The sequence below is a fragment of the Stomoxys calcitrans genome, chromosome 4, assembly GCF_963082655.1.
Source record: "Stomoxys calcitrans chromosome 4, idStoCalc2.1, whole genome shotgun sequence".
NCBI classification, from domain to species: domain Eukaryota; kingdom Metazoa; phylum Arthropoda; class Insecta; order Diptera; family Muscidae; genus Stomoxys; species Stomoxys calcitrans.
The window spans coordinates 85156524-85179654 of NC_081555.1; the positions used below are offsets into that span (position 1 = coordinate 85156524).

Here is a 23131-nt window from a genome sequence, read left to right on the forward strand (position 1 = left end):
TTTCTTTATCTGCACTTATAGTTTTCTCTATTTTATATACTTTTTCTCATATAAGTAAAGAAAAACGAACCACTGAAACCAATAAAACAAACAAAAATGAGGCCGGCAACAGTTTTAAATGTTGCCACTAAGTAGTTTTTGCCATTCCCCTCGCTATAAGCAGAGTACTAATTTTCCGCCTATTTTTAGTCAAGGTTTCGCCGACGTTTTTTATATGCAGTTTGACAGTATTCCGCCTAAAAAGCTGAACAGAATACTCAGCTTAAGAGTCTAAACCCAACCAAAGAGTCAAAAATCGCTAGCGGTAAAACCAAATAAGAGACGCAGAGTTTGGGGTCAAATTTGAGGGACGAAAGAGAAACAGCGAGACTGGTGGTAAAGAAGTTATTTAATTATTACAGTTTTTACACTTTTGAATAACTATGAAGTACAAGAAAATTCATTTAAACTGTATTGCAATTTTATCGCTTAAAAGAATTTGCATATTTTTTTATAAATTTAACACAAACATCTGAAATTTTGTAAACATGTAAGTTTTTTCTATAAGGTTACCATATTTTTAATAAAATTCTCCGAGAATTGTTGGTAGCGAAAAGAATTTTGATCAAAATGTGGCAATGCATGCTCTGTGATTGGGTTTAGACTCTAAGCTTGCACTGGTAGTTTATACGACACTTGGTTGTCCTGGATAGATGTCATTTTCGTACAAATTTCATTGCACTACTCTGCATAGAATTAAAATAAAACAAAAAATTGACTTCTTAAAAAAATCAACCACAACTATCCCATGGCAGCCGGTTTTAAGGACCGGATTGACCCGATGGAGTTCTTCATCGGCAAGGGCTGCCGCTTCAGTCTATAACACAATGCTACAACAACAACAACCACATTTAAAAATTTTTTTTTAATTCTTCAAGAATTTTAGAATTTTATTCATTTAAAAAATTAGCTTACAAAATAATTAAAAATGAATTTTGTGTTTCTGAAATAAAATTAAATGAAAATAACAGCATAACATAATTAGTTAGTTCGATGCATCATATACTACGATGATATACTATATGAGGTAAATTTATCATCAAGAAAATGATGCATTTTCTTCATTCAGGCGTTTGGGTTTCGTTCGTTTCTAATCCATTTCCATTTAATGAGGGGACAAAACAATGAAAAACAAAGCAAACGACACTTAACAAAAATTGTCGATAAATGGCTTTCCCATCATTTCAATCCATCCAAATAATAAAAACTAAAAACTCGATATCTTGGATAAAATGAAGAGTTGTAGGAAATTATTTTTAAAGCTATCTTGAAGGTGAAAGAAATTTTGTTTTACGTGTTTAAATGAAGATGTTAAGAAATGTCCTTTCCTTGTTCTATGCTAAACTCTATTTCAACGACCCAAAAAATTTCTTGACCAATTTTTGACAATTGGTTTGGCCTTTGATTGCTCAATACGTTCACGTTCTTGCATTTGCTCCAAGAGTTTTTGTTGATTTTCACGGAATTTCATAATGGGATCATCGAATTGACGATAGTAATGCAAAACCTCACGTACATCATCCACCTCACTGGTGGCAAGAGCTGTAATATAACCAATTTCATATAGACATGCATTGTCTTGGCAAATTTAAATTTCTTACTTTTCAGAAAACTGATTAAATCGAAAAGTTGCGAGTCATCATCATTACCCATCCATCGGGCTATATTGAAAGTGTTGTCAGGATGCATTTTTGTTGAATTACCATCCCAATCCACAACAATTACCTGGAAGATATTAAGAAATAAACATGGGTGGGATCGGAAATGAACAATTATAAAATTATTTCTATAAAAAATGGAAAGTTCTTGTTAATACCTACAAGTTGTGTACACCATACACCTTAGAATTGGTTATACTAATTTATTTGTTCTATTTAAAACACCCAAGATATCGATATCCGATATATATACTCCTGAAGTTAGGACGAGACTTGTCATTACAATAGCGCTCGAACGAACAAAGCAATCTGCTTTAAATTTTGCAGATACTTCATCGTCGATAATTGCATAGAGACTAAATCAGTTCATATACATTGAACCCATATAAAACTATATGACTCCCATACGTACACATGCGAGTACACTTTTATGTCCTCCAATACCCACACCAAATACAGCCAAAATAGGTCTACAAGTCAATATAGCGCCCAGTGCATTTCAACGAGTGTAGTGTATTCCTAGTTTAAGTTCAATGCCAGGGGACATAATTTTTTTTATAGCTGAGTTCGAAAAACGTTCCGCTGAGCGACACCTGTTCGTAAAAAGTCATGGGTGAAGGTCTCAAAAAGAAAGACAGTATTAGTGAAAACAACCATCGTTGCAGGCTTTCAGGGCCATAGGAGGACATTTCGACCTATTAGGTATGGAAACTCAACCTCATGTCGTTGCAATAGGCAGGCTGGCTCCGATTGCTTTTTCCTGGAGATTTCTGCTCGAAATTCAGTTAAAACTGTATTAATAGGTGTGTGGTAAAACTGGGAAGATAGGTTTTTAGTGGTAAGGGGAGGTTGGATGATTGGGAAATGAGTAATACGTTTTATGCCGTTGTTAGTGGGTGTGTTTTGCTATTGACATTGGGGTTATGCGACTAGTTGATTGATGATTAATTTTTTGTACGTATTGTGATCAGGATGGTGTGGCGTGTGAATTTCCATTCAGTTATGTTGAGTTGGATTATTGTCCGATTGAGGGGTAGGAAGTGTGGGTGAGTTCGATTGGGAGTTTGTGAAAACATGCTACATTGAATAGATCAAGCCAAAGATCCAGTTAGCAATCTGGCTAAAAATCCTGTACGCCCCTAACTCTTTAAATGAGTACCAACCTATATCTGTTCTTCGGGTACTGTCCAAATTGGTTGGCCTTTTTGGAGGGGAATTCTGTCTTGCATGATGCTCAGTGTGGGTTTAGGCGTAACAGAAGCACAACATCCTTGCATCTTGGTTTAACGGATTGCATTCGGAACAACTTTGGTGTTGACCGATTTTGTGTTCTTTTGGCTTTGGATTAGCAAAAGGCTTTCGACAGGATGGACTATGGTATCTAGTTGCGTAAGCTAATTGACCTTTACGGGTTTTCAAGTAGAACATGTTGTTCGTTGTCTTCGTTAAGAGCGGCTTTCCACAGGTGTCGGTTTTAAGTCCCCTCCTGTTTATATTGTTCGTTAACGACTTATTGGGTTACTTGTCGGATTGATGTGTCCCATTCGCATTTGCGGATGTTATTCAACTTTTATTTAAAGGGAGTTTACGTTGCCGGGCAGTTTTGCAATCAACGATTGATTTGGTCCTGTTGAAGCTTAGTTCTTGTATGAGTGTAAATCGCCTTTCCATTAATCCTTCTAAATGTAAGGCCCTTATGTTTTTGCCTTTTATGCTAGACAGTATTCACGATAAGTATAATAATAGTGATGTTGCTTTTGTAAGCGATATTTATTGCCTTGGGATGTTGATGAATAATAAATTAAGTTTAGAGAGTCATATAAAATTGGTTGTTTCAAAAGTTAATATGTTTTTAAGAAATTTGTATAGTACTAATCTACTTTTCGCCGCTTTCTGTCAGATTCCACCATGCAAAGACACTTATTATGTCTATTGTGTTATATGGTCTTGAAGTTTTTTCTGCTTCAACGCAGTCTAATTTTAATGCCATCCGGATGGCGGTGAACCGCGTTATACGTTTTGTATATAATCTTAATCGTAGCGCACTCGTTACTTCGTAGATTTCTTGGATGTTGCTTTTCCGGGTTTGTCAAGTCGCGTTTATTGATATTTTTCTATAAGCTAATTAATCACCGCTGTCCTTTGTTTCTAGTTGAACCTTTTGAGTTGGCTCATTCTACTAGAAGGTGTCAGTTGACTATTCCTAGGATTGTGCGGCTAATGGACGATTCATTTGTTGTTGTTGTTGTTGTAACAGTGAGTTACACACTGAGGCGGCAGCCCTTGCCGATGAAGAAGTCCATCGGGTCAATCCGGTACGTACAACCGGCTGCCATGGGATTGACGATTCATTTGTAGTAAGGGTATGCAATGCACTACCCGAAGATTTTAAAAATTTCAGTAATTCATTTGCAACTTTTTGCGGGAAGCTTTGGCAACACTTTTTTTTAATTTAAACTCTTATTTTTATTTTTGAGTTTCTTCTTGGTTTAATGGGTCCAAGGTGGGACTAGGGATTTTAATATGTTATGCATGGTGATGTATTTCTTTTTTCCTTTTGTTTTTAAATGTTTTTTTTTTTATTCTCATTAGTTTTTCCATACTTTTTGGTTATTTTTTGTTTTTTTTTTTTAATTTTTTCTTTTATTTTTGAGGTGTTTTTTTTGAATCTTATTCTTCTTTCATTCATTCTTATATGAACCCAGGTTTTCAAAGTCAAAGGCGGAAATGCTTAGCTCAACGCCATGCCGTCCTTCGGGCGATGTATACAGTACCAGGTTAGAAATAGTATAAATCTATATTCTAAAGTATTGACATCAGTGCCAGCCCACTAGAAGATAAGGCGTTTGAGTATTCCCGAACGTAGTTTAGCCCAAAACAACTCTGATTTACCGATAGGAGTTAACTTCGTCAGATGCTATAGGAACACAGAACAAAATCTCTTTTGTAGCGTTGACCACCTAATTTGACATAACTGGACAGTTTTTTCCTGTTCATTGAATGTTGATTTGCTTGTCAAGAATGAAATCCACTTCAGAACTATGAAGACAGGGTGTCGCAGTACCTTAAACCGCATTATGGCAGTGTTTGATCTTGTAGTTGTTTTATTTATTATTATGTGGAGATGGCGATCCTCCTCATACTCCTGTAGGTGAGCAAGCTCGTTTCGGTCCAATAAACCGATCGCCGCGGGAACAAGGTGGCCATTGGGTATTTAAAGGCACCAACAACTCGCCTTTTCGTATCGAGCATCATAGGCACTCAGTATTTGCGCAAGAACCGGTGCCGCCCGGCTTCTCACTGAGACTCTCCGCCCGATACCGCTGATTGTCCGCGTCTACGGTAGCAGTTACTTCGTATGGAGCGTTCCACTATCCGCAACCTGTGGACGCGCCCGGTAGCTCGCAACCAAACTTTCTCATGACAGCCATGAACATCACACAGATTAGACCTCAATGTTTCAACCTGCCTGGTTCTCACAGCTATACCGCCCTTGTGTTGTTATTGTTGTAACCACATTTGCATGTGGAGGTGGCTATTCTCGTCATGCTCCTGTAGATGAGCAATCTCTTTCCGGTCCAAAGGACCGATCGTCGCGGGAACAGAGTGGCCATTGATTATTAAAAGGAACCAATAATTCGCTTTGTCATATCGAACATCAAAGGCACTCAGTATTTGTACAAGAGCCGGTGCCGTCCGGATTCTCACTGAGATTCTCCGCTTGATAGCGCTGAGTGTACGCGACTGCCGTTGCAGCTACTACGTACGCGCCCTGTGTTGCTAAAGATTAGTGGCAGATATCTTAGCTACTGGTGTGTGAAAAACGGAAGGTCTGCCCAAGCTTCCTTACTCGAAACCTTGTCCGGTTTCAACAGCGTAATCACTCCTATAAAAGTATGTCAAGACGATTGGAAACGCTTATTCTGAAACTTGACCCCCGTTGTAACAATTTCAGTATAAAATCCAAAGTTCGTCTGGTCCCAGAAAATTGTAGCGTTTGATATCGAAGAGTAATTCATACATGACGAATTGGTATAATTAATAATAATAATTCTAGTTCTGTCACTCTCTTCTCCAAATCAGCTATGGGCAAATATACACACACACACACACAATATATATCACATGTTGTAAACGTCAACAAGAACATAAGTCCAAAGGATTGGAAATAATGCGCTGTGCTCATCACTGTTCTAAATGCGCAATAGTTTGATGGCTTCATAATGTAGTTCGTATTATCACTGTTAAATAACTAAAAATTAACTGATGTCCTAAAATCCTTCCTCGAAATTGACTTGACAATGGACTATCGACACTTAAGTAACGCTGTGAACTTATTTTAAAACTCCGTCTTTTTTCCACAAGTAAACAAATAACCCACACAGAACTTAAGGATAGTAACTAAACATACCTTTTTCAAATCACGATTCAAATTATCCAAATTCTTGACATGGTGACCATCGATGAAATGTGTTGCATCTCGTACCAGACGATACATTATATAGCCATTGGGGTCTAATGCATCTAATATGGGAAATACCGTCATACCTTGCTCAGCAGTGAAAACAACAATTTCGAAATGCTTGGCGCATTCTTGTAGGAATACATCAACACCAGGGCGTTTCTTAAATCGCCAACCAGTTTGATATGTCCAATCGGGATGTACCAGAACGTCCTTCATTTCAAGAACCAACGTGTACGGTGGTTGTATGTATGGTGGCTTAAGAGGATCAGGTAGCAGTTTTTCTCTTGATGGCTCTTGAATCATTTTCTGATAATAATTCATTGATTTCCACATACGCTGGAGATATTGCTGGACCACTGGGCTATTGCTGAATTCATCTTCGATTATATTGCCTTCAGGATCCACCTCTGGTTTACCGAATTCATAAACAGACCATATGATCAATGCGCCACCAGCCCCAGCGAATACGGCAAACCTGTTTATGCACACATGGGAAGTAAAGTTATTACGCAAGCAAACAACTCCGACAAAATCGCAATTACAAATGATCTCTACTTACCCCACTTTCATGCGTTTAAATGCCTTTTCGTTTTCCTTAGCCTCTTCTTCTTCTTTGCGTTTACGCTCTTTTTCTGTTTCCTCGTCGACATTAGCAGCTGTCTGAGGAAATAATTTGGACAAAATTTCTGGACTCGCTGGTTTTTCTGATAGCGAAAAAGTCTTTACATCTTTTATTATTTGCAAGTATTTATCAGTACTTACTCGTGCTGTCTGTTGTGTTATGTCGTTGATGAGACACTATAGGCTTTGACGCATGATTGCGCACTAGATTTGATACCACTGGAAGCACCCTTAGACTGCTAAGGGCACGTTTCTGATGATTGTGTTTACCAAACAAAAAACTTGAAGTCGATGTTGGATTATTTGTACATTTAAGCGTACATCTTACTAAACGGCCAAGAGCACTTTGAGCCATGTCACTATTACAATATTAATATGATTTTCTGTGAAAATCCTTAATTTTCTTCGCCGGGAGAAAATTAGCAAGATATTCCCATATGCTACTGTACCAGCTGACAATAGAAAAAAAAGAAAAGTGCTGCCAAATTCGTCGAACTTTGTAGGGTGACCAACATTAAAGAATTTAGAAGTTTGGCATGGTTGAATTAAGAAGGTTGGCTCACTTGCCCAGCTGATAGAATTGTGCAACTCCAAAGTTGTGTCCAAATCCCATTAGAACGTCAAATGCTTGGTTTGGATTTAAATTTTTTTCACATTTTGTTCCCTTTTTCACATTTTAATTGTTTTAATTTATAATTTGTAATTGTTTTTGATCTTGTGGCTGCTACGCATGATAATGCAAATAAAAACCAAGGAAGTGTTCAGAATTTTGACATCCTAGTGGGAATTTGCCCATCATGGCCACAGGTTTGTATCGTTGATTTCGTTAATGTTGGGCAAGTGAGCCTACCTTCTTAATTCAACCATGAACATTAAAGTAGTGCAGTAGAGTACATGGTTGAATGAAGAAGGTTGGCTCACTTTCTCTACAACAACTATTGTTGGTGTAAATGCCTATTAAACACCGTTTACGCTGTTCATTAAATCTGGATTTAATGTTCTCGTCAGCTGATTTTATAAAGGGAAAACATATGATCTAGCCATTAAATCCGGGTTTAAAGAGCAGTGTAAACGTGGTTTATAAAACTTTATTAACTTTTTATAAATACGGCTCATATAATGGAACGGCGAAACAATTGAAGGTGGTCTCATTTGTACAACAACCACAAATCATAAGGTGCAATCCGCCATCTTGCCAACAAGCTGATCGACGTTTTTCCAAACCACACAAAGATATTTGAGTCCGTGTGTGTATAAGTGTGCGTATATGAGCAGAGAATATGCGAGAAAGAAGATAACAACAAAGTGAATGCAAACAAAAATCTGTCATCTTAATACCGTCATAGCTGGCCGGCTGCTAACAACTGTTCGCATGAGACCACCTTTTTAAATCCGCCTTTATATAATGACTAGTTAATGAGAAACAAATAAGCCGTTTTTCTTTCGTCGACGACCGCCGTCAACGCTTTCAAAGTGTTGTCATTATGTGCCAACAAATAACAATAACAACGCCATAAAGGGGAATACAACTCTGCGCCTCAACTGCAGCAAAAAAGTAAAATTCTCAATTGTCTGCAAGTTAAGAATTGTGAATTATTCCTATTTTTATTTAAATTCCGCTATATATTCAAACATTTAAAATATGTCCTCAGAGAATCCAGATTCTGTGGTAATATGCCGAACATGTTTGGGCGAATGTAAGGAATATAAATCACTCCACCGAGAAGGCATTATAATGGGAGAAATAACGACACTTGCGACTCTACTCCACTACTGTACTGGCCTGGAACTTTGCGAACCGGAGAGCTCTGTTTTACCCGATTTTATTTGTACGCACTGCATACAGGACTTGGCAAGATCGTATATATTTAAGAAGAAAGCCTTGGATGCGGATGAAGTACTGAGGACACAACTATTGGAAGATGATGACATTGAGATTGTGGAACACAAAGACATCGAGCATGAGCCGGAGAACTTTGGCGAAGATTGTGGAGGGGGTGGTGGTCGGGATGATGGTATTGATCAAAATAAAGTACAAATGCGACATTGTGATTCTGAAACCGACCTAAAGGAATTGGCTGAAGCTGCCCAAATGAAGAGGGAGTTAGAGGCACAACTTTATGAAGAAACCACCCAGGAATATACAGTCATACCAAATGCAGATCATGAACAACAGATACAGGAAGAAGAACATCATATGGAAGAAGACCATGATGTGGAGTACGTTGTGCAAGAAGTTGCCGAAGAAGTCTATCATCCAACTACAGATATGGAAGATGAGGGGCACTCTTCGCAAGAGGTTAACGATATAGTGGATGTGGAAGAGGAAACAAGTGTACAGCAAATAGCCGAAGATGAAGAAGAGGTCGAATTTGAAATACATGTGAACGATATAGAAATCGTCACTGACGATCCAGTGGGAGTTGAAAATCGGCCAGATAGAACTAAACGGCATTATGACAGAAAATCGGTAACAAATTCTGATTCGGACAGCGGTCATGCATTTGCACCGAAGGGTACAAGGAACAGAAGTAAATCGTCCAATAAGGCACCGAATCCTCACTTTCAATGCAAAGTAAGTATATTTGGTATAAGCAAATTGAATGAGTAGGAAAACTAAAAACTTTTACAGACTCACAATATGCCAAGATGTTTGACCTACATCCAAAAAATGTTTAGCGAAAGTCGTGAGAACAAGATAGCTAAAACTTTCGGCATACTTAAGATCTCTATATAATTAATATGAAGTAGATAACTTTGATTTAAAATAACTGCTCGTGTTTGTTGGCTTAGGTGTAGGTCCATGATGGATGGGGCGGATTATAATCTGCACCCACTTTTCAACCTAACCTATTGGAAGACCAGTACAAAGACAATGTGTACTCCATTATGATACCATTGTAGCTACAGACCAAAGCTTCTGGCGGAAATCTTTAGCAAAAATGAAAATATTTAAAACAATTTCTTTGGCTCGGGCCGAAACTTATTTGAGTTTGCCCATAAAAAATGTGTACATAATAACCTCTACCAATGGGGTTCATCAGTGCATAATATTACGAGAATAAACAAGAAAATTAAATTAAATATTAATTTAAAGGTTTTAGGTCATCAGGTCATATGAAAGCAGCACCATATAAAAACCCTTTTCATTAGTTATTAGAGAATTAATATGTTGTTGTTGATTTAGCAGTGTGTTGTACAATGAGGCGGCAGCCCTTGCCGATGAAGGACTTCATCGGGTCAATCCGGTACGTACAACCGGCTGCCGTGGGATTGAGAGAAATAATATATAGTAGGCTAGTTTAGGTAAGAGTGTTAGTCTCTAATTGGACTCAGATAACATTTAATCCATTTTAATAACACATTTAGCTACAAATCAAGGCCTTTGGTAGGGATAGAAACCGCACCCCCGTTCTAGTAAGCTAAATAATCTACTTTTCACCTGCCGGTGCAATTTTTCTATATTCCGGTAAGGTTCGAGTGACAGCCTATAATCAGACTCACTTATAAGCCAATGTAAACGACAGATCAAGCCGTTTGTGGTAAATGAATTCGCTACCACGTATGCAATCTCATAGCTCTTGATCTATATTCTTACTTTGATATGATTCGTTATTAACATTTCCACAAGTCTTGTCAAAATTCTTGGAGTAGAGTGTCTTATTAACACCTCCAGGTTGTTATTTGCAAAAGGTACTTAATATTTCATGCCACATATCTCATCAAATTTTCCACACGATACACTTTAACTAAGGCTAGTTTCTCATTTAAGTTTCCGAGTTTGCACTCTGATCATAATTTTCCGTTTTTTCTATTTAGGTTTGTGGCAAGCAACTGAGCAACTCCAGTTCATTCAGATATCATATGCAACTGCATTCAGATAAGACGCCATTCAAATGTGAAGTGTGTGGTGAATGCTTCAAAACTCGTAACGCCTTCGATGGTCATCGTTCAACTCATGATCCAAAAAATCCCAATACTTGTGATTTGTGTGGAAAATCGTATCGTCAGCCTTCTTCATTGCGAATGCATATGCTTTCGCACACCGGTGTCAAACCCTTCAAATGTGACATTTGTGGAAAATGTCTAACACAAAAATCTGGCTACAAGAAACATATGCTAACACATACGGGTGAGAAACCCTATTCCTGCGACATATGCGGAAAATCATTTCGTATATCGAGCAATATGCTGGTACATCGCCGAAGTCACTTGGGTGATAGGCCTTTTGATTGTAGAGAATGCGATAAAACTTTTGGTACTGCTGAGCAATTAAAGCGTCACATGTTGGTGCATTCAGCTGACACACCGTTTTCCTGTGACATTTGTGGCAAACAGTTTAAGCGACATTCGACTCTACGGGCCCATATTCAGAGTCATATAGCGCAAGAGTCGGAAGTTGTTACAAAAGAGGAAAAATGATTGGTTTTTTGGATATATCTTATGTTATTGTAAATTTGTTCTCAGCTAAAGTTCGTTTTTATAAAATTAGAAAAAACTTTATAATAAAAAATAAAAAAAAAATTAAAGTGGCTATCTTTCATATACATAGATTTTAGGTGAATTTTGTTTTATTATCAGGGCGTAAAATAAAAATTACTACCGGCTGGCTTCGGCGTTTTCTTCAGGACTTGGGGTCGGAACCCGGCAAATCGAACCATAGACAGGCGATACTTTACCAACATTAAAAAAAAGACAGATGAACATGTTCATACAGGATATTGGTGCGCACTTGTTCAACCATCCATGGGAACACAAAAAAGGCTAACATCCCAGGAATTCAAAAAAAGGAGATATAAAAACATTATCCATGTACTTGAGAATGTCGTTTTAAAGGCACAGTCATTATATTTTTAATATCCGTAGCGGCGGGTACAGGTTCGTTATGAAATATGACAATTTTTATCATGATGTACGTTCGATAAATGAAAGGAATTATTGATGGAACGTTGGAGTTGGTAATTGAAAGCTTGTAAATTTCTGCTGGAGGTTTTCTTGCCAGTAGAAATGTACAGCATCGAACAGCTGTTTAAGAAATCCATAAGATTAGTTAAATTTAAATAAATAGCAAAAGAGAGTAAAGGCTGTGCTCACTCTTCTACAAATTTTTACTCAAAAAGTACGCGAACAGACCTATTATAGAGGACATAACTTTTAAACTATTTAAAACTCTCATATGATAACATCTGCTTTTGATTTTTTTAGGTTTGTAGCAAACAGCTGAGTAATGCCAGCTCATACAAATATCACATGCAACTACATTCAGAGAACACCCCCTTCAAATGTGACGTTTGCGGCGAATGTTTTAAAACGCGTAACGCTTTTGTGGGTCATCGATTAACTCATGATCCCGACAATCCTAATACCTGTGATATATGTGGGAAATCGTATCGTCAAGCCCCATCATTAAGAATTCACATGCTCTCTCATACTGGAGAAAAACCCTTTAAATGTGAAATCTGTGGAAAATGTCTTACTCAAAAATCGGGCTACAAGAAGCATATGCTAACACATACTGGTGAGAAGCCATACTCCTGTGACATTTGTGGCAAATTGTTCCGTATCTCAAGCAATATGTTGGCCCATCGCAGAACCCACTCCAGCGATAAACCCTATGAATGCTTGAAGTGTGCAAAATCGTTTGGCACTTCCGAACTACTCAGACGACATGTGGCCGTACATTCCGAGGAGAAATTTAAGTGTGATACATGTGGTAAAGAATTCAAAAGGCAATTGTCACTACAAGCCCATATTGAAAGTCATCGCGATGAGGTTAATTCTCAAAAAGTTGTGAAATCAAGCGTTTCACAATTTGTGTAAAAATTTATACATAATTTTTTTTTTTTAATGCAAACAAAATTTATGATCAATATATTGGTATATACCCATAGTCTATTTTATTTTCATTTAGTCTTTAAGAAAAAACGACAATGAGGGGTTTTAATGTATATTTTTAGGTTTTAGTAGGAATAAACCATATTGTTCTATAAAAACATTGCGCTACTCTGGCTCTAAAAAAGCTTTGGACGATCAGTTATAGGTACACTCGGTACGGGATAGCTGTGTTCCGGGCGCATCCATAGGTTGGGCAATGCTCCATACGGAGTAGATGTAACGGCAGTCGCAGACAATCAGCGGTATCGAGCGGAGAGCCTCAGTGAGAGACCTGGCGGCGCCGGCCCTTGCACAAATACAGAGTGCCTATTATGCTCGATATGGCAAGGCGGGTTATTGGCGCCTTTAAATAACCAATGGCCACACTGTTCCCGCGGCGATCGGTTCTTTGGATCGCAACGAGCTTGCTTATCTACAATAGCTTAACGAGGATCGCCACCTCCACATGAAAATGTGGCTACAACAACAGTAAAAGATACATTTTCTTGAACAAGTAGGCCTTTATTCACAAAACATAATATAGATTTGAACTATGTTTATTTGACAGATGTCCTTTGTAGAACTGTCAAATAAATCTATTTAAGACTTTATTAAGTTTTGCGTATAAGGCCGGTAGATATTTTGGGTAACACCTTTTTATTTCATATAAAATAAATTGCAAAAAAAATATCATTAACATGGTTTAAAAAAATTGTTTTGGTATGTTTTTCTATGCAAAACATTTTTAAGTGGGCTATGGTTATTTTTCAACTTAAAACTGTCGCTGATATTTTTATTGTCATCTCTTTCACTCTCTCAAACTGTATCGTTTACTCAAATTTGACATTCGATTCAGTTATCAGGTCGCGCTTTTGTCATGTTGACGTTTTTTCTGTCCCCGAGCAGAAATCATCGCGAAAACTTGCAAAAAATCAAGAAAAAGTCTACGACTGTGGTATTTGGAGTGCATAACGTACGTGTATTTGGTGTAAATTATTACTCTAAAAAGTAATATATCGATGAAAAAATAAAGAAGAATTTTGTGCAAATTGCATTATTGTGAATTGAAATTCGTCTGCTCATTTATGCAAGCAGTTAGAAATGCAGTAGTGTGAGAGCATTTTAAACACAGGAAAATGAGTTTGGTTGTAAGAACCAAAGAGCGTAAGAAAGAAGAAGAGCTGGCATTAGAGCCCAATTCGGGATGGCGAGTGACAAAGTTTAAAGACACAACAAGTTTGAATTGCTTACGATATTTCGTTTTTCCTTATTCCAACTTTCGGTTGCAAAGAAAGGAAGCAAAATACGAAAAAATGTTCGAACGAATGCCCGAATCAAAACAGAAGAACCCGAAAATGTTGCAGCCCTTAACGTGAATCCAATTGGAATACATGGAAAAGGTTGTGTCTTTAACGCGAGTTATTTTACGGTATGGGGAAGACAAAGCAGATACCCTATCCTTCTTTCTTACGCTCTTTGGTAAGAACTGCCAACCACTTGGAGGTTATCCCCTCCTAATGCTGGCGACATTTGTGAGGTACTATGCCGTGTAAAAACTTCTTCTCAAAAGAGGTGTCGCACTGCGGCACGCAATTCGGATTCTACTATAAAAAGAAGGCTCCTTATCATTGAGCTTAAACTTGAATCGGACTGCACTCATTGATATGAGAGAAATTTGCCTCTGTTCTTTATATGACAGCTACACAGAAAAAAAAATTAAAATAGTTTTCAATTACGAAATTAATTGATCCAATTAAATTTTAATTGAATCGACTTCAATCACGAAAAATATAATAACGATCAGTTTTTGAAAAATGCTATCGAAAATGCAACGGAAAATATTGTTTCCCGAATTATAAGAGAAAGAGTAGTGAGCGGGTTTATGTCTTGTAGCTACCGATATAGACTAAGAGTAATCGGTAATTTTTACTACAGTAACTAAACTCTATAGAAATACATTTATATCAAATATGTTGTAATGAGATCGATGCTAAAGAAGCCGTTATGCCATTAATATGCACATTTTGATCATAAATAAGATTAGAATTGCGTCTAAAAATTTAAAATGGTATTCGAAGGACTGTTTATGGGTGAGTTTTATCTTCTATATATAGAAAGTTTTTATCAAAATAAGGAGCGTTTTTCAAAAACGGACAGTCAGATCAGCGCTGTTGAGTCCGAAATAGTTTCCAATTCAATTAAATAATGATTAAAAGCACTTACTGCTTAGACCACTAACAGTTTTTTCTCTTTCTCACTCAATTCGTTCGCCAATTTAAAATAGCTGTTTTCCCTTTATAAAATCAGCTGTTTCCTAAAATCTTTGGCCAATGAATTTTACAAGATGGTCAAACAGATTGGTCTTCCTTTCTAATAAACCCCTCAATTTAGGTTCAAAAATGCGTGAAGCTGCAGTTTTTTGCTTGCGCTATGATTTTTTCATTAAGATAAACAACATTTTTTTTTGTTTATTTCGTTATAATTTGCAAATTAATTTCCTACTTACGAAGGAACAAAAAGAGGAATTGGTTAAAATGCTGCATTCGACAAGGCAACTTGCATGAATTTAAACTATGCCACTTTTACGATATTGGGAAGACCAGCTGACCGTACGTCTTGTCGTATACGGTTTTCGTGAATTGGCGAACGAATCTAATGACTAACAGAAAAAATAGTCGCTTAGGCAGTTATTGAATTAAACAAGTAAAACGGCCCGGCCGAACTTTGGATACCCACCACCTCGGGTATATATGTAAGACACCTTTCGTCAAAATCCGGTGAAAAATTCATACCTTATGCCCCGTAGCAGCTATATCGAAATATGTTCTGATTTGGACCAAATACCTATAAGTACAAGTCATTTTTCAATTGCGTATAACAAAAGATTGGTCTTTTAAATAGCTATATTTAAAATTAAACCGATTTGAACCATGTACTAAACGGATGTCGAAATGCTTAGCATAAGTCACTGTGTAAAATTTAAGTGAAATCGGATTATAAATGCGACTTTATGGGACCAAGACTATAAATCGGGTTATCGGTCTATATGGCAGATCTGGACGGATCTGGATCAAATTTAAAAAGGATATCGAAGGGCCTAACACAACTCACCGTCCCAAATTTCGGCGTCATCGGACAATAAACGCGCATTTTATGACCCCAAAACCTTAGATCGAGAGATCGGGCTATATGGCAGCTATATCCAAATCTGGACCGATCTGGGCCAATTGACGAAGGATGTCGAGGGGCCTAACACAACTCACTGTCCCAAATTCAACAAAATCGGGTAATAAATGTGGCTTTTACGGGCCTAAAACCTTAAATCAGGGGATCGGTCTATATGACAGCTATATTTAAATCTGGACTGATCTGGGCCAAATTGACGAAGGATGTCGAAGGGCTTATCACAACTCACTGTCCCAAATTTCAGCAAAATCGGATAATAAATGTGGCTTTTATGGGCCTAGGACCCCAAATCGTAGGATCGGTCTATATGGCAGCTATATCCAAATCTGAACCGATCTGGGCCAAATTGACGAAGAATGTCGAGGGGCCTAACACAACTTCCTGTCCCAAATTTCAGCAAAATCGGATAATAAATGTGGCTTTTATGGGCCTAAGACCCTAAATCGGAGGATCGGTCTATATGGCAGCTATATCCAAATCTGAACCGATCTGGGCCAAATTGACGAAGAATGTCGAGGGGCCTAACACAACTTCCTGTCCCAAATTTCAGCAAAATCGGATAATAAATGTGGCTTTTATGGGCCTAAGACCCTAAATCGGAGGATCGGTCTATATGGCAGCTATATCCAAATCTGAACCGATCAGAGCCAAATTGACGAAGGGTGTCGAGGGGCCTAACACAACTCACTGTCCCAAATCGGATAATAAATGTGGCTTTTATGAGCCTAAGACCCTAATTCAGAGGATCGGTGACAAAATGAATATACCCCCATCCTTCGGTGGTGGGTATAAAAAGATTCAATTAAAAAATGATTGAATCAATAAATTTTTTAATTGAAAATGACAAAAATTCCAAACACAATTGCAAAGGAGAAAAGAGTTCAGATTCAATTAAAAAATGATTGAATCAATTAATTTTTTGATTGAAAATGTAAAAAATTTTAATCACGATCGTAATTGAACAATATAAGTATTCAATTAAAGAAAAATAGATTGAATCAAATAAATTTTTAATTGAAAATTTCCTAAATGTCCTAAATTAAAAACACTATTGATTCAATTAATTTTTAATTCGAAAATATTTGTATTTTCAATAAAAATTTGGAACAAGTAAGAGCGAGCTAAGTTCGGCCGAACCGAATCTTATATACCCTCCACCATGGATCGCATTTGTCGAGTTCTATGCGCGGTATCTCTTTTTAGGCAAACAAAGAATATTGAATAGGAACTGTTATGCTATTGGAGCTATATCAAGTTATAGTCCGATTCGGACCATAAATGAATGCTGAGCATTGTAGAAGTCATTGTGTAATATTTCAGTTCATTCGGATAATAATTGCGTCTTGTAGGGGCTCAAGAGGCAAAATCGGCAGATCGATTTATATGGGAGCTATATCAAGCTATTGATGGATTCAGACCATATTGGACACGTATGTTGAAAGTCATGAGAGAAGCCGTTGTACAAAATTTCAGCTAAATCGGATGAGAATTGCGCCCTTTAGAGGCTCAAGAAGTCAAGATCCCAGATCGGTTTATATGAACAAGAAGTGCGCCCTCTAGAGGCTCAAGAAGCCAAGACCCAAGATCGGTTTATATGACAGCTATATCAAAACATGCACCGATTTGGCCCATTTACAATCCCAACCGACCTACACTAACAGAAAGTATTTTTGCAAAATTTCAAGCACCTAACTTTACTCCTTCGAAAGTTAGCGTGCTTTTGACAGACAGACGGACGGACAGAGCTAGATCGTCTTAAAATGACATGATGATCAAGAATATATACATTTTATGGGGTCTCACGCGCATATTTCGAGGTGTTACAAACAGAATGACGAAGTATACCCCATCCTATTATGGAGGGGTATAAAAAGAGCTAATTTTTAATTTGGAATCCGAATGTTTTTTAATTGTAAGGTATAAAGCCCATAACAGACGCATTTCTTATTCGAATTGTTTGAGACTCCTCCTAATTTAATGTTTTAAGCCCATAAAAACACATTTTGTTACCCGATTTCTCAGACATTTGGAACAGTGAGTTGCATTGAACCTCGATCCCGATGAAGGGTTGGGCTGACTGAAATTTGACACAGAATACCTTGACATCTGTGCTGGTATATCCGACATCCTTGTCGGTATATCTTTGGATATACCTCCAAAATGTGCAGATCTCCTGATTTTAAACCTTGGGCCCATAAAAGGCGCAGTTCCACCGGATTTCGGTGAAATTGGATACATTGAGTTATGTTAGACCCCCTTGACCACTGGATGTTTATGCTCAGTGTGGCCCAGATTAGACTATATGCTCCGATCTTCCAATTTAAGTTCATGGGACCCAAAAAGGCTGATCTTCTACCCGTTTTCACAAGAATTTAGAACAGTGAGTTGTGTTAGACCCCTTTATATACGTTCTTAGTATGATCCAGATCGTGTTATATTTGGTTGGATAAATTTGCATATAGCAATATCTCCACAGTACCGATTTTGGTACAGTGAGTTGTGTAAGATCCCTAAAAAGTCGTCCCGAATATGGTCCAGATGGAATCATAATGTAATATACCTGTATATAAACCGATCTCCTGAAGAAACTTCTACGGGTCATAAATGGCGCATTTTTCAACGGATTTTAACGAAATATAGATAAGATATATGTATATCCGTTGTAGTGCGTACGCGTTCTGGAATATTTATCAAAAATATATATAAATACCATCAGACTTACTAAGACTTAGACTAGAACCTATCCATGAACCATACAGATAGTATTAAAAAGCCCAATAACTTGCGACTGTTCACATTCCCTAAATCAGACAAGTTCTCAAAGAAATGATAACCTAAAGTAGAACTCTTTCTCGACATTCTCACAACTTCGGCAAAAGTCGTTATTGGCAATCTTCAGTTTGGCAGCATGTTTTCCGATCAGATATTGACCCGTCATGACGGACACAAACATGTTTCTTCTAGTCAGCAACAGCAAAACGGTAGGCATCTTCAAATCTAGATAAAGTCACATATTTTTGGAATGTTCACAACCATTCGTTGCCCTTCAGGCCTGATCCAGAAGACTTAGCTTACATGTTGAGGCTTTTGATGAAAACCCATTTTCCACAGGATACGACGGGAATCACGGAGACACCATAACCTTGGAATAATGAGGTTGATCGAAGGTTTATAATAACGGAATTTATGGTGAAGCAATCCTTGAGGAGTTTCAAACCATTTAAATCACCCGGACCTGATGGAATATTTCCGGAGTTACTACAGAAAGAGGCAAACTATCTGGCACCTCATCTGGCCGATATTTTTACAGCGTGCCTAGGACTTGCATATACTCTGAAAGCCTGGCAGGAAGCAAGGGTGGTGTTTATACCCAAGCATGGCAGGGCAAGTTATGCGACACCAAAGGCTTGCAAACCCATAAGCCTTACGAACTTTCTACTCAAAATCATGGAACGTATTGTTGACACCATGATAAAGAGTAGGACATCCAGCGAATTGCTCAAACAGCATGCCTATTTCAAGGGAAGGTAGGTGGAGACTGCTATGCACGAGGTTGTCCATAAAATAGAAGAATCTTTCGATTCCAAAACGTACACACAGGCGGTATGGATTGACATCGAGGGGGCTTTGTGCGGACTGACACACTGATCCAAACCTTAGACCAGTACCTGGTGAACCCGGTCCTTAGAGACTAGATAAACTATATGCTAAGGAACAGGTGGATAAATTGTGTGTCCCATGGCATAAATATAAGGGAGAAAGTGGCACAGGGTACGCCACAGGGGGGCATTTTATCGCCACTCCTATGGGTGACCACCATAAATGATCTATTTCGGATGCTGACTGAGGAGGGATTTGAACCCGTCTGCTACGCAGACGATGTTATAATACTTCTAAGGGGTAAGGATACGAACGAGCTAGGTCTCAATGTTAACCCAGAGAAGACTGAAATATGCCTGTTCACGAGGAAGACGAAGCTGGGCCAATTTAACGCACCACGTTTCCTCAATAAGACGATTTCGATAACTGACAAGGTCAAATACTTAGGTTTGATATTGGACAGGAAACTGAATTGGAAGTGTCACATTCAGGAGCGTACTGAAAAGGCTCACAGATGTTGGGCACAGTGTAGATGAGCCGTAGGCTCGCAATGTGTCCTGAATACGAGGAAAGTCCACTGGCTCTACAGGAGCGTGATTAGACCAATACTTACTTACGCCTCAGTAGTTTGGTGGAATGCTATGGAGAAAAGTCCAACATAAGGACCATACAACAGGTTCAGAGAACATGTTGTCTTGGCATAAGCGGAGCGATGAGGACCACGCCCACTAGGGCACTGTAGACTATTATATATATCCGACCCATTGACATATAGATTAAGTGTGAGGCTGCCACTGCGGCTATGAGATTTAAGGCGATGGGAGAATGGATTGAGGATGAGAGCAGCTCATACCATCGCGGTATAATCGAGGCGACGATAGGAAATCTGGAAGGAAGGGAAGAGGTTTCCGATTGGATACCTGAGATTAACCTTGAAGTCGAGTGCGAGGTTTTGCTGCCATCAGCACAGTCTTGGATTGACGGAACCCTAGTATTGCCATCTGGAAGATCATGTTACACGGATGGATCGAAGTTAGAGGCCAGAGTGGACCTGGGGTCTACATTGAGAACCCAGGGACTGAGATCTGTTTTATACTGCCTGACCGTAAAACGGTCCTGCAGGCCGCCTCAGTGTACAACACACTGCTATAAAAACAACCAATCCCATGGCATTAACCCGATGAAGTTCTTCATCGGCAAGGGCTGCCGCCTCAGTGTACAACACACCGCTACAACAACAACAACGGTCCTGCAGGCGGAGATCTGGGCGATCACGGAATGCATGAATTGGCGTCGTGCTAACGCGAGGACATCGAGTGTGAACAATTTTTCCGGCAGTAAAATTGCCATAAGGGCAATAACAACCAGGACGGCAAGTCACGAATAGTCTTGTAGTGTAAGAAGGAGATTAACTCCTTCTCTGAGGATGGCAAAATCCGCATCGTCTGATTTGGCGGTGAAGGCCAGAGAACTACCGTCAATAAACTTGGTTAACCCGAAGCCTTTCGGATCAACGCAGTCCGAGTCAAGGGAGTAGGCGATGAATGCGCATGCAACCCGGTGGAACCGCGAAAAGGTCGGTAGGACTGCGAAAATCCTATGGGGGGATTCAGATCGTGAGAAGACGAGGCTATTACTGAAAGGAAGTAAGAAGGTCAGTATAGCTATTGGTATCATAACGGGACACATAGGACTACGAGCTCACTTATGTAAAAACGGTATGGCGGTGATAGCATGTGTAGGGCATGCGGGGAAGATGATGAGACGTTGGAGCAGATACCGGCATTAGATTGCCACAAAATCCCAGACATGAACCAACTTAGGGGGGTGGTATGGAAAACAATGAAGCGTTTTATTAGTAGCACTAAATTCCTAACTTAAAATTTTCTTTTTAGAGGTTACTTTATAGTTTTTAGAGCGCACAACAAGCCGACTACTGGCTTAGGTATATGTCCATAGTGGCATGGGGCGGATTAATATTTGCATCCTCTTTTCAACCTAACCTAACCTAGCTAACATGTCGCCAGAGGCATACCCACGGATTTTAGATCCTTGAATGTGCTCTTCAGTTCTCTGGAATATCTCTGTGGCCTGGCTCCCAAAACAGGTGAATTTTGAAAGCCATCTAGTTGAGAGATCTGCGACAGTGAAGGGCGGTTATTGCATTTCGAAATACCTTCTCAAGGGACGTTAAGACGGTGCGGACTTCTGCAATATTTTTGGGAGAGAGGAGTTTACGGAGACTCGTATATCTTTTTGTAGTGCTGATGCACGACTCTTGAGCAAATCATGACTCACGAAAAAAACACCAACAGATGAAGGGTATTATATATTTAACACCGCCCAATTATTGCCTTCAGTACCCCAGTTTCACCACAAGGCCATTCTATATTTTCATTGTAACTTATTTCCATCAACAGATGTATTGTTTGAAAAAACTTCCCCAGCGATCGTCTATTCAATTAATTTATTATATTTACATATATGCAGAAGTAACTAAAAGAAGCAATAAATTAATATAAAAAAACTTAAAAATGTTTAATTAAAAAAATTAAATATAAATGAAAAACAACAAATATAATTGTACTTGTATAAGTAGTAATTAGGAAAGGTTTGGTTAAAATTATTGGAGCTTTATATTATATGCATAATGACTGAATAATTGGCTTTGAGTGTGACAGTTCATATCTTAAAAGTGATTAGTCTATTTGCCGCAAGTATGGCAGCCATCGTTATTAATGTAACGTGCCACTGGATGTACTGTAGTTTGGCGGCAAGACACCAAAGCATCTCCAGAAAAGCCATGGGGACATTTGCATACAGCCAAATGGGATTTAGGTTCACATATGGCACCGGAGCCGCATTTACCAATACAGGGATTAACACATCTATAGTTAATGCAAGCTTTGTTGTCGGGGCATTCGTTATTGCTAAGACATTCACCCTGGAAGTGGAGGGACCAAATTATAAAAAAAGCATATTCACTTCTATGAAGTCATGTCAAACTTACTCTGGAACAGTGGCTGAGAGGATTGCCAGTGTGGCCAGGCAGACAATTGCAAACAGGGCGCTCACGTCCGGTATTATCATGGCCGGGTATGCAAATGGCATTTGTGCCACACGGATTGGGTTCACACAGATCAGCTGAATACAAAATTTAAAAGATTAAAAATGTCACTCAAATATATAATTCAAATTTGCTTTACCCGGTGTAAATGGGCGACACATAACAAAAGGATCACCAGTCATGTCACGGGGGCAACTGCACACAGGCGTCAAACCTCTCAATTTACAATCTGCCCCAATACCACAAGCACCATCACAAGTGTTTTTACAAATTCCATAGAAACATGCAGGCCTACTGGCAGGACAATCAGAGTCACCATAACACTCAGGGCGACATTCAGTATAGGGGCTGCCTATGTAGCCTTTGGGACACTCGCACACCGCACGATGAGCGGTAACAGTATTGCAACTGGCACCAGTGCCGCATTGATTACAGGCGGGAACACATTTGAAATTACTGCACATATCACGGGCACTGCAATCGCCATCATGATCACATTCATGACGACATCCGCTCAAGGGATTACCAACAAAACCAGGCAAGCATGAGCAAGTGGGTACACCGTTGAGAATTTCGCATTTGGAATTTACACCACAAGGGCTGGGATGACATTGTTCCTCT

At 38.7% G+C, this 23131-nt stretch overlaps 4 protein-coding genes across 5 annotated transcripts in view; 2 read left to right on the forward strand and 2 right to left on the reverse strand.

The window, feature by feature from the left end:
• Positions 1-889: 889 nt before the first annotated feature.
• Positions 890-7248, reverse strand: LOC106090169 (mitochondrial import inner membrane translocase subunit TIM50-C). The gene is made up of 5 exons (XM_013256271.2): positions 6925-7248; positions 6722-6866; positions 6109-6637; positions 1641-1764; positions 890-1581 (listed from the first exon to the last, which is right to left on the reverse strand). The coding sequence occupies exons 1-5, from the start codon at positions 7136-7138 to the stop codon at positions 1391-1393; spliced, it is 1203 nt and encodes a 400-aa protein (XP_013111725.2). The 5' UTR covers positions 7139-7248; the 3' UTR covers positions 890-1390.
• Positions 7249-8315: 1067 nt separating this feature from the next.
• Positions 8316-11332, forward strand: LOC106090168 (zinc finger protein 112). Its single transcript, XM_013256270.2, has 2 exons — positions 8316-9358; positions 10603-11332. Exons 1-2 carry the CDS (start codon positions 8426-8428, stop codon positions 11203-11205), a joined length of 1536 nt encoding a protein of 511 aa, XP_013111724.2. The 5' UTR covers positions 8316-8425; the 3' UTR covers positions 11206-11332.
• Positions 11333-11790: 458 nt separating this feature from the next.
• LOC131996979 (gastrula zinc finger protein XlCGF71.1-like) lies at positions 11791-12603 on the forward strand. Its single transcript, XM_059367192.1, has 2 exons — positions 11791-11832; positions 11989-12603. Exons 1-2 carry the CDS (start codon positions 11791-11793, stop codon positions 12601-12603), a joined length of 657 nt encoding a protein of 218 aa, XP_059223175.1.
• A 9290-nt stretch (positions 12604-21893) lies between these two features.
• The window catches only part of LOC106090165 (neurogenic locus Notch protein), a 35276-nt gene continuing 34038 nt past the window's right edge, over positions 21894-23131 (reverse strand). For both annotated transcript variants that reach the window (XM_013256267.2, XM_013256266.2), the window contains exons 5-7: positions 22650-23129; positions 22454-22587; positions 21894-22387 (exon numbers count right to left, since the gene is read on the reverse strand). In XM_013256267.2, the coding sequence (XP_013111721.2) occupies positions 22148-22387; positions 22454-22587; positions 22650-23129 (854 nt within the window). In that variant the 3' untranslated portion in view covers positions 21894-22147. The remainder of the gene's footprint in view (positions 22388-22453; positions 22588-22649; positions 23130-23131) is intronic.